The 21795-nt window shown below is 34.9% G+C and overlaps 2 protein-coding genes across 2 annotated transcripts in view; both read left to right on the top strand.

Annotated features, from left to right (window-relative positions):
* The window catches only part of LOC150087384 (fidgetin-like protein 1), a 50626-nt gene extending 39668 nt beyond the window's left edge, over positions 1-10958 (top strand). Inside the window, exons 4-5 of the mRNA XM_090372461.1 lie at positions 8135-8315; positions 10859-10958. Coding sequence (XP_090228587.1) covers positions 8135-8315; positions 10859-10958 — 281 coding nt within the window. The remainder of the gene's footprint in view (positions 1-8134; positions 8316-10858) is intronic.
* A 1605-nt stretch (positions 10959-12563) lies between these two features.
* Positions 12564-21795, top strand: part of LOC150087383 (fidgetin-like protein 1) — a 142534-nt gene continuing 133302 nt past the window's right edge. Inside the window, exon 1 of the mRNA XM_090372036.1 lies at positions 12564-12809. Coding sequence (XP_090228162.1) covers positions 12581-12809 — 229 coding nt within the window. The 5' untranslated portion in view covers positions 12564-12580. The remainder of the gene's footprint in view (positions 12810-21795) is intronic.

Below are 21795 nucleotides of genomic sequence, written 5' to 3'. Positions count from 1 at the left end.
TTTTGCCTAGAAATCGGAGTGTCACTAAAGATAGGAGCAGAAGAATCCTTTTAGCGAGATATAAGACAAGACTGAGTTTTAGAAGGGTTGAAATCAACTAAGTTGTCTTTGCCCCACTGGAGAATTACCTGAAGATCGGCATTTAAGGAATTGGTAGCAGATTTTCGAGAAGTTGAAGCTGATTGAGCAGGACAAGGTTTCTCAAAATGGAAAGTGGAATGCAATGTGCTATCATCGGCAAAACTAAGCATAGGATTTCCAGTCAACAGAAGAAGGTCATTAATATACAAGAGGAAAAGAGTGGGGTAAAGAATGGAACCTTGGGGGATACCAGTACTAGTGGGGAAGTTAGAAGACAGAGAGCCATCTACCATCACTCTCAGTGAGCGATCAGAGAGAAAACTGGATAACCAATTACTAAAAACAGTTGGCAAACCATAAGATGGAAGCTTGTTTAGAAGACCTTTATTCCAAACACGATTGAAAGCCTTTGAGATGTCAAGAGCAACTACTTGTGTTTCACCGAACCTTTCCATTGAATTAGTCCATAAATGGGTAACATAAGCCAAAATATCACCATTGGGTCGACACTGACGGAATCCATACTGGCGATTGTTGAACAGACGGAAGGTTTCTATGTAGTTTAAGAGTTGGTAGTTAATTGATTTCTCCATTACTTTAGAAAGAGTAGAAGTAATTGCAATGGGACGATAATTGGATGGGAGGGATTTGTCACCCTTTTTAGGAACTTGCTGGATATGAGCAAATTTCCAAGCAGAAGGAAAAACAACTTTGGAATAAGAAAGTGAAAAAAGGCGGCAAAGAATAGGAGTAAGTTCAAGAGCACAGGTTTTGAGAACAAGTGGAAAAATACCAACGGGACCTGGAGCTTTCTTAGCATCAAGATTTGTCAAAATCCTTCTGACATCCTTTTGACGGAAGACCACAGGAGGCATTGAATGGAGCGTGTTAGGAATGGTAGGAGGTGTTTTACCAAGATCATTAATACACGAGTTGGAAGAAAAATGGGATGCTAGCAGGTCAGCTTTATCCTTGGCTGAAGTGACAACCGAACCATCTGTTTTGGACAGAGGTGGGAGCAGAGATGGGCAAAAGTTGCGGCCAATAGCTTTGGCAAGAGACCAGAATGCTCAGCTACCATTAGGGCAAGAAGCAAGTTTTCTACTCTTAGCCTGTTCAAACTCTAGTTTGGGCTGATTAATAACTGCAGTGTTATCCTTCAAGAAATAAACACTTTGTACACTATGATAAATTATTATCATGGTGTGTTAAGTGTTTGAATAGGTTATTGATCTGATCAGACAAAGGTTCCAAGTAGAGTTCCACAGGGTTCGCTACCGAGTTTCTTATTATTTCTGATATTTGTTAATGATAATTACGAAGCTTAACAGGCTTGGTGTGAAAGTTTTCTGATAACAAAAACTGGGAGGGTGGTAATAATGGTAACTGAGGTATGCTTCTTCAACAAGACCTAGATATATTATTATTCAGTTCTAATAAATGGCAGTTAAAGTATAATATTGGGAAATTTACAGATCTACATCTGGGTAATTATAATAATCATGGATTATCTTATTAATTGGAAAGCAACAAATTTAAGGCAGTTGAAAGTGAAAAAGATCAGAGTGCACAACTCTTATCTTTTTCTCTCAGCAATGTAGGCAAGCTACTAGAACAGCATATGGAATTTTATATGTGATGTATGTGAATTTTTCTAGTGCTGAAAAAGAGGTAATAATTATTTCACTGTCCTCTAAACTAACATTTCAATTATTTCTTTTAGAAAGTGCTCAGTGGAAGTCAAAACTTATAGACCTAACAGATGAAGAAATTCTGAAACTATTTCCTAATAATTCCGCAAAGAAATGTTTTCCAGAACTTTTGGTAAAGAAATTCTAGAATTTTATATGTTACTTTATTAATAATAATATAGCTAGTTATAATTATGTTGATTTATTTATTATACAAATGCTAATATTAAGCAATTAGGTACAATATGGTCATTATAGCCCTTCTTTCAATAAAATCCATTCCAACATTGAATTACTGTTGAAATGGGTTTTTATTGGAACAACAATATCAGTTCTCAATGTTAACTGAATTGCAAAGATGTTTGTTGATATGTTTTGAGAAGTGAATGTGGTTAAGATATACAGTTGTTCCCCCATATCTGCTGATTTGGTTAACCACGGTTAACCACGGGAAAAAAATGAAAAAACTTAACATGTACTACTCGCATGTCCAATATGATGCTTCCCTTTATTTTTTACGATGTCGATTTTAAATTGAATAGCTTCCCTTTATTTTTACGATGTCGCGTATGGTTTTGTCACCAACATTATAATTATTCTTTAGAGATTTAACAGATGCACTGTTTTCAAACTTTTGAATAATTTCAAGTTTTTGTTCAATTGTGAAAGCACAACTGTTGCGTTTGTCCATCATTTTCGTGATTTCGAAACAGAAAAAAAAAAAAAAAAAATAGTTACTATAAAAATTCCGACATCCCTGACAAATAATGAAACAAAATTTGTCCTTTTGTGGTGCAACAGAACACAACAATCAATGTCACACACTAAATCAAACTAAACATTGTCTCTCTCTTTTTGTTTGAGTGATAGGTGTGAAGACAGTGTGGGTTGCAAGATAATAGGTACACTAATCTCCCAGTGATGACTTATAATGCCGGTTCTTGCCGCTTATTTATGACTTGCAAAATATCTGTTTATACCTATTCTATTGATTTTTTTTTTTTTTTTTTTTTTTTTATAATTTGGAGGCTTGAAGTGTCCAGGTTAATCCAATCCTGGTAAATCGAGAGTCTGCTGTACTTTATTATTACTGTATTTAATGTTGGTAATGTCTTACTCTGTGTTTAATTTATCAATTAAACTTTATTATACGTATGTATGTACAAGAAAATCACGTTATATATGGGGTCAGCAGGTGTTCGCTTATATCTGCGGTTTCTGCCATCCATGGTAGGTCTTGGAACGTAACGTATCCCCTGTGGGTACAGGGGTGTTACTGTATAGTAAATTCTTTGAGTGGAGAACTGGTAAATTGTAAATACAGTAAAACCTTGATTTAACAGACTATATGGGGAAAGGCCTCTCCATTAAATCCAGCTATCTGTTAAATTTGAAATAAATGCATATAGTTGTCAAAGTTGCTAGAATATTATGATGCCATTATTGAAAAGTAAAAATCGGAACATGAAGTTTCAAACTACAGTACATGGAAAATATAGAATAGGAAAACTTTAAACCATGCTTCTTATTGGTGGTACTGAATAAATTACAGCATTGTAAGGCAAGTTCACATGAGAGCAAAATTTCTTGTCTTCTTTACAAGTTTTTACACTAAACCAGACCCTTTTCCACAGTATATGAATTTAGACTTGTTTATAATTTCTCTGTAATGAATGCAAACACAATTTAATTATAGTATTTCAATAAACTAGTTCAATGGTCATAAAAGAGAAATAAAATGCTTCATACAGTATTTCGGTTTTTCTGTCTAATTACACCAGCCTGCATTTTAAGAAAAGTTCTCGGATGTTTTACTGCTGATTAGACATCTCAACTACATTTTTAATGGTAATTTCAAAAGTTACTGAAATTTGTTCTATCACGTCAAAATTTTTTACAAATAAAAAAAAAAAAAAATTGGTGGAGGTGCTTCTGATTTATTTTGTATTTTTACAGATTTTACAAATAGGTTATTTTTTATATAAAAATACCAATAAAAATATGTTAAAACAGATATCAAAGGCTATGGCCTCCTGTGAAGCATATGTGGCTGCAAACTGGATTTCTTATTCACTAGTCTAGGTTAAACTTGCACTTTTTGACTTCCTTAAGCAGCTAGTTTTGGTGGCTGTTCCTCCTTTTTTCCTCATGGAATCTTTCTCCCTACTCTTCACTTAAAAACTATCTAAATTTTCTGGGAAATAGTTGAAATGGGTGTTGCAGTCCAAGCTGTGGTCCAGAGTTGTGAATTTCTTTATCGCAACTGGTGCGGGTGGTATCAGTAATTTATGTCCATGGGGTACTGTCTTACAGCTGAAGTAATGTTAGGTTACACAATTCTCTGATTGTTCTTTGTACTATAACCTGCTATGCTTATGGAACAGTCATTAATATGGACCCAGAGTTGCTCTCTGCACCATGGAAGTGGCAAATATCTTGGCTTTTTTTTTACCACATTTTCATAATTGCAAGCCACACATGTTCAGTACACTTTATGGCAAGGCCCAACTTTTATCTTGGTCATTTAATTTAATTCTAAAGTATGGGGCATATACATTTTTTCACAAATGATGCTATATCGTGACTTTGTTTTACTGCAGCACAGTTACCACAAATGTAACAAATTACATTTGGATTGTTCAGATAACTACAAGTTGCCATTGTTAAAGACAGAATGTGACAATCACATTAGATGTAGATACTAGTTAGTATGACTGCATCAGTAAAATGCTGGATATATATATATAGCTATCTGAATTGAAGGTCTTGACTTGGTTAAACACATCTGGGCACATCTATACCTGTTAGTCACAAAGGAAGTAGTATGCATATTGTATATACATGGATTTAATTCAGATTTAATTCTACTTAATTTTTTTATATAGGTTCTTAACATTCTTTTTCTCTTTTTTCTTCAACTAGGCTCGGCATTTTGTGTTTAATAACTTCTCCATCTATATTTATTTTTATTTTTATTTTATTTTATTTTATTTTACTTTCATTGGTGACACTTATTTATATACATGTATCCTGCTTTGCTGCTTTGCGCATTCAGGTACACGTACTGTTTTTCCTTATTTTTTCCTTTTTTTCCCTTCCACTTATTCGTTTTCATATTTCTTGTATATACATGGAAATATACATGGAAAAAGTATAAGAAATCAGTTCTTACTATTTGTAAAAGCTGTAAATGATAGGTAAAAATGGTTTGGATTGAAGATAATAAAGCACTCAAAACCTGTATTGGCATGATGTTTATTTCTGAATTGTAAATATGTACATAATGGAGTCAAATGTTTTGTGGTGTTTTCTTACCACTTCTTCAGTGACAGTTGTCTTTGCAATATCACTATCATAAAAGATCACTTTGGTCACAAGAACTTGGTTGTTGTGAGTGCTTTATTATCTTCAAACAAAGTATAGGTAAACTACATTTGTAGTTTACCTATGCTTCATGCCACTCAAGGAGTTTCTTAGATCATCCCATTATATGAATCAATTTTGAACGCCTTTGTGATATTTTCTAAAGCATGGTTCTGGAGGTCACGATCAAAAAACAATAAAAACAATTTGCACTTTCTGGTTTAATGGGCTTTTCTGTTAGCGCAGTCTATTATAAACAAGTAGTAAACTCGATCTTATTGCATTTGTGATAATACCAATAACTGCAATTGTGTGGGTTTTTATGCTGTTATGGTGACATGTATTTCCTTTCACTGAAATCTTCAATCATATAAAAAACAAATTTCTGAAACATCTCTTCATTCATATTTACATATTACAATGATGAAGGGAAAGGGGCCAATGGAAAGTGCAAGTGGTGGTAGTGCCAGGAAGCGAAACAAAATTGATTTAGAAATGAAGATGAAAATGATTAAGAAGTATGAAGCAGAACAAAGTTTGTCATCTATTGCAAGGGAATTAGGTCTCACTGCTTCAACAGTGAATACTATTTTAAAGGACAGTGCTGGTATAAAAGAACATGTCAAAGGATCAATGCACTTAAGATCAACAGTGATCACAAAACAGTGTTCAGGTGCTATATTGAAGATGGAACAGCTGTTAATAATATGGATGGAAAATCAGATTCAGAAGCGAGTGCCCCTGAGTCTAATGACCATTCAAGCAAAAGCAACAATTATTTATAAAGATATTAAGGATAAGACCTGTATGCAGTACTCAGTGTGGCCTGACCATTGCCTTATACAAGGGGACAATCACTTCCTTATCCCTGCTAGCAAAGTTGCTGTATATCATTGACAAGACACTGTGAGCTACTCTTGCAGCCTGTCTGCACAGCCCAGAAAACTTCATATCTCACTGCACAATTCCCCCCAGGTTCTTTTCATTCTCCACTACCCTGAGTGTAGTACCATGTAGTTCATACGTTATTCTGGTGTTACTGCTACCCATGTGCAGCACTTTACATTTGTCAATGTTAAACTTCAGTTGCCATGTCTCAGCCCATCTGCTCAACTTTTCTAGCTCCTGTTGTTGTAGTGTACTGTGATTACTGTCATTAACAAATCTGCCAGTCTACATATTGTCTGCAAACTTGGACATTAATCCTGATATACTTTCATCAGTATTATTGATAAATACAGAAAATAACAAGGGCCCCAACACCGAACCCTGGGTGACTCCACTTATAACATTAGTCCATGAAGAGCAGTGTCCATTGATTACTACTCTGTCTTCTCCCACTCGACCATCCCTTTATTGCCCTATTTCTCAGATTTGTACAGTATTCTTCCATGTGCAACATTATCAAAAGCTTTCCAAGTATGTGATATCAAAATTATTTTTTGCATCTAGTTCCTTTGTGACCACATCATAGTATCCAATGAAATTGTTCATACAAGACTTCTCTTTAACAAGCCCATGCTGTGTCTGAACTATAACTGAAGTCTTGTCTAAGTGATCCTGCAGTGCATCTTTAAGCTATGCTTAAAGATGCACTGCCTGTTAGCATGTTAGCTATGCTAACAGGTCTGTAGTTACTCATGTCACCCTTCGATCCCACTTTGTGAATTGGGGACACATCTCCAGTTAATGGGGACCTCCCATGAGTCCAAAGAAGCATTCATAATTATAGCTAAAGGTTTGCTTACTTCCTTTGCTGACTCCTTTAATATGACTGGATACATCCCATCCATCCCAGGTTCCTTTCTTATGTTTAACTTCAACAATTTCTCCCCAGCTTTGCTCTCAGTTATTAAAAAAATCATTTGGTTCCCTGCTAGAGTTTGATAAGCTGCTGGCCTCCACTTCTCTACAGACATTCCTTATGTGTGAATGTAGATGCAAATACTCATTCAGTTTGTCAGCTACCTCAGCAGGATCATCAACAATCGAACCATCGATATCAAGTGGTCCAATCTGATTCATCCCCTTCCTTCTAGAATTTATATAAGTAAAGAAGTCTGTTCTGTTTTTCCTTTGCTAAAGATTTCTCATAATCTGCCTTTGTGTCAGAAGAAAACTAGAAGAAAATCTAGTGCTAAACAAAGCAAAATGAAAAATGATTACACAAGAGCCAAATATTTACTTTGAAGCTTGAGATGGCAGAATAATAAATATTAAAATGAGTGGAAGAATTTTATTCAAATCTTTATAAGGATAAAGGACACCAGGTGCAGAAGCTGTACCAGAAATTTTGGTAGAAGTAGAAGAAGATGCTATAAAATTACTGAAAAATGGCAAAAAGCAGGGCTTGATAAAAGTTATTGTTGAAATGTTGAAACCTGGAGGCCAGCCAGTATGTAAAACTGTTTTTAAAATGCCTTCTACTTAACAAAGTACTTGTAGAATGCCATCTTACTGCACAAAAAAAGGTGTCAAGGCAGATTTAAAAAACTACCAACCAATAAGGCTACTACCAGTTGTTTACAAGGTTTTCACAAAGATACTTTCAAGAAGAATAGGCATAATACTTGATGCAGCACAACCCAAAGAACAAGCAGGTTTCAGAAATGGCTTTAGTGCAGTGGATCACATCCAAACAGTGTAGAGGTTATAGAGCAGCCCAATAAATACAAACTTCCATTATGTATAGCCTTCATTGACTATGAAAAAGCATTTGACTTAGTCACAAAATCAGCAATAATCGACATCCTAATCAACCAAGGTGTAGACAGAGCCTACATTAATATTCTTCAACTAGTATATGAAAAGGCAACCGAATCAATATGGGTCAACAATGAAAGAGCTGAGATCAACATAGAAAAAGGCATCTGACAAGGAGACAATAATCTTCCCAAAACTATTTTCTGCCTGTTTAGAAGAATTTTTTTGCAAGCTAAATTGAGATAATAAAGGACTCAAAATAAATGGAGATTACCTGAATCATTTACGATTTGCAGATGATATCATTGTCTTTGCCAATGATCTAGAAGAATTGCTACAAAACATTGAAGAACTGCAGAATGGAGGCAAGAAGTTCAACTTGAAGATTAATATCAAGAAAACACAGGTTACGTTCAACAAATTTACCAGACCAAAGAACATCATGGCCAGTGGACAAGAACTAGAAGAAATGGAAAGGTATGTTTACCTTGGACAAGAAATTTCAACAAACAGATGGAAACATCATGATGGACATTGAACAGTGCATAAAATTGGAATGCCAAGCATTTGAAAAGCTTAATATAGTCTTCAAGACAAACCTACCACTCTGTCTTAAATGAAAAGTTTTTAATCATTTTATCTTCCCTGTCCTAACATATGGTTGTTAAACATGGATATTGAATGCTAAAGCTTTACAAAGCCAGAGGGCTACACAGAGAAGTATGGAGAGTATTAATTTTGAACATAACCATGAGAGACTGAAAATATGCGTGGATTCGTCCAGAAACCAAGGTCTGTGACATCACTGAAAGAACAGAGTGCTTAAAATAAAAATCGGCAGATCACATATCAAGAACTGAAGATAAATGGACCAAACAAATTTTGGAATGGATACTGCTTGACTCTAAACACCAAAGAAAAAGACCAAAGATGTGGTGGATTAATAAAATTTGTTGTTCTACAATGGTAGCCAAAAGAACAAGACTGTAGTTGCTGGAAACATATTGAGGAGGCCTTCATCCTGCAGTGGATCGACAATGGCTAAAGATGATGAGTATGAGTAATCTATTGTTGGAACAAATTACTATTGGTGTTGTAAAAGAACACAATTATTAGGGTTAGCAGATGAGGTGAGTTGAAACGAAAAGGCATTGTAATTATGAGATAATTCATCTCCATTATCTTTACACTGAAATTTTATCAAGTAACAATGGCAGCATAGTGTTTTTTTTTTTTTTTTTTTCCTCCCAATACTTTAGCCATCATACAACTTATAGACTCAACTATAAACATTTGTGTCAGAGTAAATAATCGAAGTGTCTTTTTTGAAAATATTCTGGCAGTGAACCAGACACAAGAGGAGAATAGATATTGGCCAATATTTAAAATTATAACCAAAACATTATACAGTCAATTCCGGTTATTTGGGACACATCGTGACTCGTGCATTTTGGCCGATTAAGCGGCTGCCCCAGTTATTCGAAGTTTCACGTAAATAGTTAAAAATACAATGGACCCCCACTTTACAATTGGTTCACTGTACAATCAACTCACATAATGATGGACTCACCATAGTAAAGTACCATTCACTATACGATGTGTAGTAAGCGCTGGTCATTGTGATCATGTTTGTGAATTGAATTTTAATTCTATTAAACAGCGATTCTAATTAGCGAAAATAGGAGGAATATTATCCACAGAATATAAAAGTAAAGATATATTAAGCACAAATTTACCCTTTATTACCTTACCAATTAAAATTAAATGATACGTGAAAATTAGAAGAATATACGTGATAATCGGAATAATTAATATGTACTGTAATATGTACATACTAACTAGTTGACATTTCTGTTCACTGACATTTGTGGGTGGGGGTTAAAATTTAAAACAGTAAAAAGATAAGCAATCTATAACAAAGAACACGGCACACACAAATTGCAAGTAACACGATACGCACAAGTGAGAACAGAGTAACAAGTTGCAAAGCTTTAAAAATAGGAATGTAGAGAAGATCTGAAAAAAAATTTTTTTATATGATTGAAGATTTCATGGAAGTGTAAACACATTTCACCATAATAACCTACAGAATTCCAGCTATCGGTATTATCGCAAATTCAATAACATTGAGTTTACTATCCGTTTATGATAGATTGCACCAACAGAAAAGCCCAATAGACAGGTGACTGCTAATTGTTTTTATTGTTTTATGGTTCTGATTTCCAGAAATGTGACCAAACCACGTGGTACGGTCGGAGACAATCGTAGGGTAATTTCCAGTGCTGCGGTCCCCTGCCCCGATTAAACGGCATGTTGTCCCAATTAAGCGAAGTAAACCCTGGCTATTTTCTCGATTGGGTTCTGTTTTTTAAGATTTGCTCCAAATAAATGGCTGCCCCAATTAACTGGTGGCCCAAATAACTGGAATCCACTGTATTTACAACTGGGCTGCAAGTCAGAACAAAGAAAAGCAGAGTATACTAGTAAGTGCATGAAAAAAAGCTATTAAAATGGTCAAGAATAAAGAGTAGTAGCATTCTTATTGATTTGGATGACAGAACCAAAGAGCCTCTAAATGTATTCTACAATAATTAACATAAAGGATATTAATTTGTGCGATCTAAGAAAATGGCCAGAAGAAGGTGAGGCTGGATATCATAAGGCAATGGAAGAAATGGAACAACTGTTCAGGGGAGAATCTGTAGATGAAGAAGAAAAGGTTAAATTATACAAAACCAGAAGTTGCTTTGATGTTCTTAATAAATTTAATTCTGACAAAGTAGTCAAAAAATATTTTTATTCCCTAAGAGAAACAAACATCATGAAACAGCAATACAAAAGGACCTATTTTTCTGATTTCTAATTTTTTCAAAAAAGACAATATGGTTGGTGAGGGTGGGACATCTGCATATGATTAAATTTATAGTTAGTCATGTTTAACACATTAATTAAAATTTATTGTTTAAAAATATGTGTTATTTTTGTTCTATTTGATTTGACTCAATTTTTTTTATATACAGAAAGACCCCTGTATCCGCGGGGGATACGTTTCAAGACCTACCATGGATGGCTGAAACTGTGGATTTAAGCGAACACCTGCCGACCCCATATATAACGTGATTTTTTTGTACATACATATGTTTAATTGATAAATTAGACACAGTAAAGCATTACCAACATTAAATATGGTAATAATGAAGTACAGCAGACTCGACTTACCAGGACACTTCAAGACTCCAAATAAAAAAAAAAAAAAAAAAAAAACCAACCAGAAATCATAAAATTCAAGTAATAACTAGAATAGGTATAAAGAGATATTTTGCTTGCAAGTCGTATTGCGATAAGAACTGGCATTATAAGTCGTCATTGGGAGATTAGTGTACCTATTATCTTGCAACCCTCACTAGCTTCACACCTACTGTTCAAAACAAAAAAGAAAAAGGGGACCAAATGTTTAATTTGATTTAGTGCGTGGTGCTGATTGTTGTGTTCCATCGCACCCCAAAAGGCCAAATTTTGTTTCATTATTTATGTCAGGGATGTCGGAATTTTTTTTATTTATAGTAACTATTTTTTTTTTTTTTTAGAAATCGCGAAAATGATGGGCAAATGCAAAAGTTGTGCTTTCAAATTAAACAAAAACTTGAAATTATTCAACAGTTTGAAAATGGTGCATCGGTTAAATCTCTAAAGAACCATTATAATGTTGGTGACCAAACCATATGCGACATCGTAAAAAATAAAGGGAAGCATTGTATTGGACACGTGAGTAGTACCTGTTAAGTTTTTTTCTGTGGTTAACTGCGGGTAACTGAATCAGTGGATACCGAATCAGCGGTTACGGGGGGGCACAACTGTATAAATATGCATATATTTTCATAAAAGTTTCTTTTCTTCATATTGCATTCTAATATCTTATAAATTAACATATATTGCTGGAGTATTAATAAATTTGTTTGTTTTTTCTACAACCTGAAATATTTTTTGGATTTTTCACTAATTCAGACAACTCCCTGCCTCCCCCCGATGCCTGCCCTGCTCTGTGAGTCTGCTATACTGTAATTTTCGATTTTAATTAAACCGTCCATCTTCCAATTTAACAACAGTTTACAAAATCAACTGTATGATATACTTGCCATGTGGATAGTCACTAACTATCTATCTTGTTAAGCCTACAGTATGGTAATTTCTGTATTGTAGACTTCACAATGATATCCACATCATCAAAATTGGCATATAAAATGATCGGATTATTGGAATGTTTTATAAAGTTTTTTACTTTTTATTTATTTTCAATAAACTTGATCATTTTTGCCCAGAAAATTTACATGGAGTGCAGTATTTTTTAAATCTGTAATTAGAATTAAAATAGTTTTGTAATTCCTGTATTTCATGAATTTTGTAATTCATGTTGACTATAAAATTAGGTAGATATCTGATTCCTTCTAATGCAAAGGGCAGTATTATACATCTGCACTACATCTGTGCACATTTGTGATAGATGTTTATTTATTTAGTTATAACAAAGAAAGTTGACAATAATAATTTCACTTACTCATATTAATTGGCATTGTATTTTTTTTTTTTTTTTTATACAGGAGCCAAGTCCTTTAGAACTTCAGCAATTTTCTGATGCCATTAAAAAAGCACAGTTAAAAATTGCAGAAGATAATAGTCTAAATCGTGCTGCTGAATTTTCTGGCACAAAAGTTCTACCTAATTGGATTGATGAGAAAATAGATATGGATTTTGAAGGAATTTCAAGCCACGTGTCTTCTCCAGATTCTACAAAGATTAAGAAATCATGTGAAACAGCAAGTATTTTTACCAGTATGAATGATGAAAATAAAGGGAGTGGTTATGATTTCACTGAGAGACTAAATTGTAATCTAAAGCTCTCAGATTTGAAACAACAAAATGACGGAATATTTAATTCATCCAATAATTTGAAAAGGAAATTATTTCAACAAGGTATGCTCGTATATATTAAGGTTCAGTTTAATATATTAGGTTCAGCTTTTTCTTCATATTAATAAAGTATACAAAGTTGGGTTGAACATTTCAAGGACTGATGTTAAAAGTAATTTTGTATCTTGCTTTTTAGAATGCCACTTTTGGAACAAAAATCCTCAATAAAAAACTTGTTTCTCAAGTTAAAGCATTATTAAGGCAATCATCAAATAAGATTTGAAGAGAGCCTCTAAAGTTGGAATATTATGTGGCAGTTGTCAAGTCATATATCTGATGCTTTAAACATGAAAATAATGTGCAATTTCTTTGTTCCCAAATTTTTAATGGCAGATCAGTTGAAAATAAAGAGTTGAACTTTCAAAATAACTCATTGATTTATTTTGATTTCTAAAACGGATTTCTAAAAACAATGTTAATAGGAGATGAAGTGGGTGGTATCTTTATGACCTTCAGATAAAATGTCATTCCTCTGAATATGTTTCCTAGCAGGGGAAAAAACAGATTGTGACTGGTTTGAAGGTCAAATTATTCTAGAATTTTTATTTATTTTTGTTTTTTTGACTATAAGACATTTTTTATGAATTTATGCCAGGTGGTTGTGTGACTGTGTACTTAGAAATTACTTAAGCACTTGAGCGATGCATTGAGAAGGAAGAGACCTCGTCTCTGGTTAAACTAAAATTGGAAATTACTCATGCTGGCACTCCTGATTGACAGTAATTTTGAAATGCCTTTCCAGGCACCATGTAACTGTCGTACAACATCTTATTTATCCAACCCTGTGGCATATGATTTTTTTCCCCCCCAAACTAAAGAACTGAATGAAGGAATGATGATTTTCCAGTGAAGCAAGAGTTATGGCAAACAATTGAGAAACACAATTGAAACACTTTGAAACACAATTGAGAAAAAAGGAATTCAGAGATTAGTTTTTTGTAACTATTTATTGGTTATATAGCCAGTGGAAAAATATATAAGTAGTCAAGGTCGTTATTTCAAAAAATATGGTGCTTAATTATCTGTAAATATTATATTTATGTAACTAAAAATTCAGTCCAGGAACTCGTTGATCCTGCTTTATATGTAATAATTTCAGTTTATCCTGGATATTGGTTTCCATCTGAAAAGTGAATTTTTTAATAATAATAATAATTAGCTGACACCTGTAACAGAGAATTGTTGCTTTTGATTGTAATCTTTATATAACTTATATTGCTTTACTTTTCTAAAAACAAATTGTATTTGTTTTTAGAAAAGTAAAGATGACTTAAAAAAAAATTATGAAATGCAACTACATCTACTGATGCTATTATTCTCATTTAGTGTCAAACTAACAAATGAGTTTGTGACTTCTGCTAGTCACAAACTCATTTAGCCAACTCTATAGGAGTTTATTAGGCATGATACATTGCCATCTGTTACTTGTTTGGAAAGGTCTGGGTTTGTTCTCATTGATGGCAAAACAAATTTGTAATGTTCTCTTCAGTCAAGAGTATAGTTAGCCAATCTGAGGTGGAGGGACTAGGATTTCCCTGTGGGTCTTTTAGCCCGCACAACATGCGCAATCTATGATCACACATTTCTGCAAACAAATGTACTATAGGTATGAGAGCAACAAGCTCTGATGAAATTAGAATAATAATTTTAATTTGTCATTTAGCCAAAATATTTTAATTTTTTATATATCTATAATAAATTATCTTCAATTGTATACTGTTTGTGTGTCACATTGTAAGTGTTTCAACTTTCTGTCAAGATATCAAAAAAAAAAAAAAAGCAGCTCTCTAATATAATTTTCTTGGTGCATTAGTAACTGACTAATGTGAAAGCATAGAGTTATTTTCAGTTATGATGTCTAATAATAGCTATGAAAGTTTATTGGTTGCTGACAAACATGCTGAAGTGTGTGCAAGTGTTATTATTATTATTAGCCACACAATGCAAGGAAGCCTGAGGCTCATGCTGCACCAGCCAAAAAAAATTCCCAAGTTACCCTGAGAGAGAGAGAGAGAGAGAGAGAGAGAGAGAGAGAGAGAGAGAGAGAGAGAGAGAGAGGCAGGGGGGGGGGGGATAGGAATTACCAAGAAAGAGAAGAATGATGATATCCAGCACAGGAACCTGTGTGTGTGCCAAGCCCATTATGACCAGCTATGGCTGTATACAGGGATGGGATAGACAACAACAACACAGTAATGTTTTGTCAACCTGAATATTTGGCTTCTCTTTCTGGCTTACCACCACAAAGATTGAAATTGTACTAAAAGAGTATGGCTGATGTATTTTGAGGTTATGAAGGCATCATGGCAAGATCCAATTTTCCTTACATTTTGAGGGTACAGCTCTAAAATGGTGTTTGCAGGCTGGCTGCTAGATAGTCCACCAGATCAAACCTGTTGGTAACTCTAGGAGGCATTCAGATCAGCTAGTTTATAATCTCACTGTATCTACTCTGCCAGATAGTGGCTGGAGGGAGGCAAGTAGTGTGTGAGGGGATTGGCAAGGTGCTGGGTATATTCCTGCCTTATCCAAAGATTTCATTACTTTGTACAGCATGCCCTCCCCACCTTTTCTTACTATTGATTACATCAGGATATTCAAACTAATAGAACAAACTTATCTGTGAAAAGATCTAAACCTCCTAAACATTTTCTGATTCATTTCACAAAAAAACATGGCCTCAGTTCCAATCTTAATGATGTCCATTTCCACTAATATTACATTGACTTACATCGGTCTGCCAAGCCCCACTTACTTTTTCTGACAGAATTCCAATTATCAGTTGATTCAACCACTGCTCATCTGAGTTGTCTTAATTATTTATTGTACGAACCCTTTTGCTTCAAAGGTGGTACTTGTGAATTCGTCCGTTCTGATAATCCCTGTCAGAGATTTAGTAATTTAGAATCAACTCTTTTCAATCTTCTCTAACTTAAAATCTCTCTACCCCATTTTATCACATTCATCTCTTGCTTCCATCATTCTCCTAAATCCAATAATCAGTTGGTACTCTCTGACTTCCTTTCTTTGAAACTCGATTTTCTGCAGTCCAACCATCCTAACGGTGCGGTACTTTTCCTTCGTGATTTTAATAATTTTAACATTCACAACTCCAGCTGGCTTTCGTTTTCTAGTCACATGGACCCAGCTGGTCGAGATGCTGAGGCTTTAGCAATCATTAATGACCTCGCACAGATTGTTCATTTACTTACTAGAATACCTGACAAGCCTAACCAAGCAGACAACATGCTTGATCTTTTTCTCACAAATAACCCTTCTGAGTACACAGTCAAAGTGACTGGTCCTCTAGGCACCTCAGATCACAACTTAGTGGTGGTCTTTCTCTTGTGGCCATTCCTAAACTTGTGTTGTTTGGCATTACAAGAATGCACAATTGGATGAGCTGCTAGATTTCTTTTCCTTGGTCAGATTACTGTTTCAAAACTTGTGATGTCAACATTTGCTCAGATCATGTCAGTGAAATTATTCTTGTACGGACGGAATTTTTTACTCCACACTCCACTATAAAATCTCGTCCTTTATCCAAACCTTGGTTTTCCAACAAATATACTAAAGCTGTTCAAGGGAAGGATGTTGCATATCGTAATTGGCTAGTTTCCAAATCTCAGGTTCATCTTCTGCCTACACCAAAACTCACAAAAATTGTAAAGCAGATATTAATCAGTCCAAACTAGATTTTGAACAGGCTAAGGGTATAAAACTTGCTTCCTATTCAAATGGCAGCCAAGCATTCTGGTCTTTTGCCAAAGCCATTGGTCGCAACTTTTGCCCATTTCTATTCTCACCTCTGTCAAAATCTGATGGTACTATTCACACTTCAGCCAAAGGTAAAGTTGACCTGCTAGCATCCTATTTTTCTTCCATCAGTATTGATGAACTTGGTAAGCCACCTCCTACTATTTCTAGTACACTCCATTCAATGCCTCCTGTGGTCTTCTGTCAAAAGAAAATTGGAAGAATTTTGAATAGTCTTGATGCTAAGAAAGTGCCAGATCCTGATCGTATTTCTCCACTTGGTCTCAAAACCTGTGTTCCTGAGCTTACTCCTGTTCTGAGTAGTCTTTTTAGATATTCTTATTCCACTGGCATTTTTCCTTCTTTGAAATTTGCTCATATATAGCAAGTTACTAAAACAGATGACAAATCCCTTCATTCAATCATCGTCTCATTGCACTTACTTCTACTCTTTTTAAAGCAATGGAGAAATCTATAGACCACCAACTCCTAAACTATCTAGAAACCTTTCATCTGATCAATGATTGTCAGTATGGATTCCATCACTGTTTTTCTACTGATGATATACTGGCTTATGTTACCCAACTGTGGACAAATTCAGTGTGAAAGTTTGGTGAAACTGGAGCAGTGGCCCTTGACATTTCAAAGGCTGTTGATTGTGTTTGGCATAAAAGTCTTCTAAATAAGCTTCCATCTTGTGGTGATTTGCCAACTGTTTTTTTGTAATTGGGTATCTAGTTTTCTCTCTGACTGCTCAATGCAGGGGTCATGGTAGATGGCTGTCTTGTAACTTCTCTACTAATGCTGGCGTTTCTTAAGGTTTATTTCTTTCTTCCATTCTTTTCTTATGTTAATGACCTTCCATTGACTGGAAATCCTATCCATAGTTTTGAAAATGATAGCACATTCCACCTTCCAGTTTGAGAAATCTTCCACTGCACAAACAGCTTGACCTTCTTGAATATCCTACCAATTCCTTAATTGCTGATTTCCTGGTAATTCTCCATTGGGACAAAGGTAACTTAGTTAATGTTAATCCTTCTAAAACTCAGTCCTGTGTTATATCTTGCAAAAAGGATTCTTTTGTTATTATGCTTATTTGACGATACTCAGATTTCTAGATAAGATCCTATCTCTATTAGGGATTACCCTGACTTCTAATCTCTCTCTCGGCATAAGCACTTCACAAATATTGCTTCCTCTGCATCTAAAAATCTGGATTTTCTCATTCACACTCGGTGTTACTTTTCTTCTAAACAGCTACTCGCTCTGTACACATCTCAAATCTGTCCTACCATGGAGTGTTGTTCCCACAGAAAGAGAGGTGTGTCCCAAAACCTCTCTCAGGCTTCAAGATTCCATTCAAAGGAGGACAGTTAGATTAATTAATGACTCATCTCTAACAAAGTCTATCTCCTCTCTGTCTCAGAGACATTCTATTTCTGCTGCATACCTTTTCAAAGATACTTCCATTGGCACTGTTCTTCTGAACTGGCTTTTAAAATTTCCCCCCTCTCTTCCAAACCAGCCTGAACATGTGCCACAACCAGTCAACATTCTTTTACTATCCAATTTCAAACTCGCAGAACAAGCTTTTCTGTCGTCTTCCTCATTTATTCCTTCAACTTCAGTTTTCTGGAACAATCTTCCTTCATCCGTATTTCCTGAAAATTACAATCTACAGAAATTGAAGTATAATGTCAACAAGTATCTTCTTTCATCTTTTTAACCTTCAACCCAAGTACATGGTACTAAGTACTATAGGTTCTAATACTTTTTGTATTTGGGTATTTCATAAACAAAGAAAATAGAAGATAGCAGCTATTGTGATATAGGCTAAGAAAATTGACAAATTGATCATTTACCATTCAGTTTTATCTGGCAAGAAACAGGTAACATTGTTGTCTCTGTATAATATTTAATGTGAAGAATAGCCATAATTTACCTTTCATTCTTGATATAAAATAGTTTTTCTGTACAGAGTTTGTTTTCACATAAGTCAGAATAAGCCAAACTTTGGGCATAGTCAGCTGTTTGTGGCTCTGTGTCAACATATCAAGAACCAGCCATAGTCACTTATCATGGCTTCATCCCACCTTCCTTGGTACCTCTTCTCCATTGACTGCAGTCCTGGTGGAACCTCTTCCCTTGCTCCTCACTGATATTGTCCAGATGTGGTCTGAAACAATTCAGGTGAAAGTGCAAGTAATGAAGTTTGATTGACAATCAACTAATGAAAGAAGTAAATATTCAGTCATGTTGGCCTTCATATATGTAAAAATAAGCCAATGTTTGGATAGTCAGCTTTTTGTGGCAGTATGTTAATGTACCGAAAACCAGATATAGTCCTTTATCATAGCTTCATCCCACTTTTCTTGATACTTCTATATTGACTGCATGTCCTGGTGGAACGTATTCCCATGCTCCTTACTAATATTAATCAGATTTGGTCTAAAAAAAATCTAGGTAGTGGAGCTTGATTGACAATCTGAATTCCATTTTTTGTTTTCTGTTTTCAATCAACATATCAACCAGTTTGTAATTTTCACTCTTAATGTTATCAAGAAGGCTATTCACTACAAGGTGAATGACTGCCAGGCATTTTTCTCAGCATCACTCATTTTGTCATCCAGATCTTGTGAAGCCAACATCTACAAAAGTAAAAGGCAGCATATTTATTGGTCCACAGTAACTTGTGGACCAATAAATATTGCCACCTTTTACTTTTATATCAGAAGATTTTGGAAACGTAGGTTGTGTATCCTTGAAGGTGTCACCTTGAGGATCCAGTGCTTCAACAAATTGTGTGACTAGTCTGAACTTTATATGGAGGGGTGGAGGCAAAACCATTTTTTTAAACCTGGGGGTTATGTATTACACTGTGTGCAACAGGTTGCAACCTCAATTCTGACAGGCCATTCTCTTCTCCTGTAGTACTGCCCTGCTGTTCCAGAGGCAGAGAAAGCAAGGGAAACTTAGTGAGACCATCTTGCTAACCCAGAAGAAATCCCAGCACCTTGAAGTCTACACAGACATCCCATATATACTGGTCATACTTAATCTTCTCTCACACATGCTTCATATTTCTGTCATCTTTAATATGACCAGAGTACACAACAGAAATTGATGGGTGTATATTTACATTGTGAAGCAACACATTTTTCAAACTTTTACTTGAATTGTCTATGAAAAGATGCTACTCTTCTGGATCGTGACTAACACCAATTTCTTCTTAAAGACCAATCAAATCAAAATAATAGCACAATAATTCTGCAGAAACATGCTATTGTCTTTTTTTCTGTATGCGGAAATCTTTCAGCTGGGATCCATTAGTTCTCATTCCTTTAAACAAAATGTCAGGAACAGTGCAGTGCATTTGGTTAGATCTAATCCCTCACCAAGTTATCTAATTCTTGCTGATTAAGGAAATGTGGCACCTTACTTGAACAAGCTCCTGAAGTGTAATCATGATTATTCTGTTCAAAATTCATTCATTTCTGAAGATTTCTCTGAAAGGTGCAGAGAAGAGGATGATATGTTGGGATACATTGCAGGTTTTTTATCCATAGACTTTTTTTTTTTGTTATATCTACTATACAAAAGTAGTAGTTGTCGTGTTGATTTGCCAGCTCTCTCCATATTCAAGGTATGGTAAAAGGTATAGACTTAGGACTACTACGAAACCATCCCTGTAATGCAACTACCATAGCAGAAATGAGATGGTTAAAAATAGATTATTTAAAATAGCCTTCATATGCACTGCAAAACTGGTAACACCAATGATGTTGTGCTTCACCTGCTTCGGGCATATATAATATCCACAAACATACCAGAACAAACAGGAAATAACTTGTACCCTGTTTTGTAGCCATAACAAACTGCAGGCTTTTATATATCACAGTATTGGTATGCATTTATGCAATAGATATAAATGTCACAAAAACTATAACCTTCAATTGCTGCCAAAATATTGATACTAGAGAAAACCTAACAACCACTGGATTCAGCACACAAAATACATATAAGGAACAGTTAAATACAAAGAGGCTTTTTTCTGTTATGTAGTGTAATTCTCGGATTGGGATGTTGAATCAGCAGCATAGTATTTGCAGTTTGAGAAACTAATTCAATATGCTATAAGTTCAAACTTGGATTATTATTATTATAATTAGCCATATGGTGCAAGGAAGCCTGAGGCTTTTGCTGCACCAGCCAAAAAAAAAAAAAAAATTCCGAGTTACCCCTGAGAGAGAGAGGGGGGGGGTCAGAAATAGAAGGGAATCACCAAGAAAGAGAAGAATGACGATATCCAGCTCAGGACCCTGGGTGTGCCAAGCCCATACTCACCAGATGTGAGCCCCTTGGGCAGTTGTCCAAAAATAATGCAGCTTTTTTACTTTTTCTTATATAATTGCCTATCCCAATTTTGCAGCTAATTCTAAAGAATATAGAAGCTGATATCCAAGTATTGGCATATTTAACAGGTAGATTTTTAACTCCTTTGAAACATCTAAAGATTTTCTCTTACTTATCACAAAATGTTTAATTTTGATTTTTTTTGTCATATTACAAGTTAACAGAACTATAATTTTATCTTTAACATTTTTCCCTGTAGAAGGAGTGGCTGCATTTTTAAAAATCATAAATCATACAGTGAGTCATATGATAGATTTTTACTTTGAAGGTTTTAAGTCTGCCGACTATCATCCCAGTATAAGTCTGCCGACTATCATCCCAGTAGATTTTAATATAGGAAGAAACTGCAGAAAATACTGCTGCTGTTTTCTTATAAATGACATTTAAGTGACACATTTATTTGATACTGTTGATTATGGAAGACTACTGTACAAATTGGAGCAGTATTTGAGTATTAAGGGCAAGTTGCTACAATGGATAAAAAGGTGGTTGAGTGGAAGAAGACAGAAAGTGATAGTCAATGGACGCTGCTCTTTGTGGACTAATGTTGAGGAAGTACCCCAGGGTTCGGTGTTGGGCTTGCTGTTGTTTTGTATTCATTTTGTATGATACCATTTATCAATGATATTGATGAAGGTACAGCAATGCCCTGCATAACACTGATAACTGGTACCGGAACTGTTCCGTGTTATGTGAAACCGTGCTGATTGAGGTATAATTATAATGGGTTTTAAATGAATGCGTACCAGAGAAACAGTCTATAAACAAATTATAATAAATCTATAAACAATCTGTGCTTGATAGCCAATTATAAATA

This window comes from Mastigoproctus giganteus, chromosome 4 (assembly GCF_048544385.1).
Source record: "Mastigoproctus giganteus isolate SK-2022 chromosome 4, ASM4854438v1, whole genome shotgun sequence".
Classification (NCBI taxonomy): domain Eukaryota; kingdom Metazoa; phylum Arthropoda; class Arachnida; order Uropygi; family Thelyphonidae; genus Mastigoproctus; species Mastigoproctus giganteus.
Note: the sequence above shows the minus strand (reverse complement) of the source record. Positions and strands in the feature narration are given on the sequence as shown.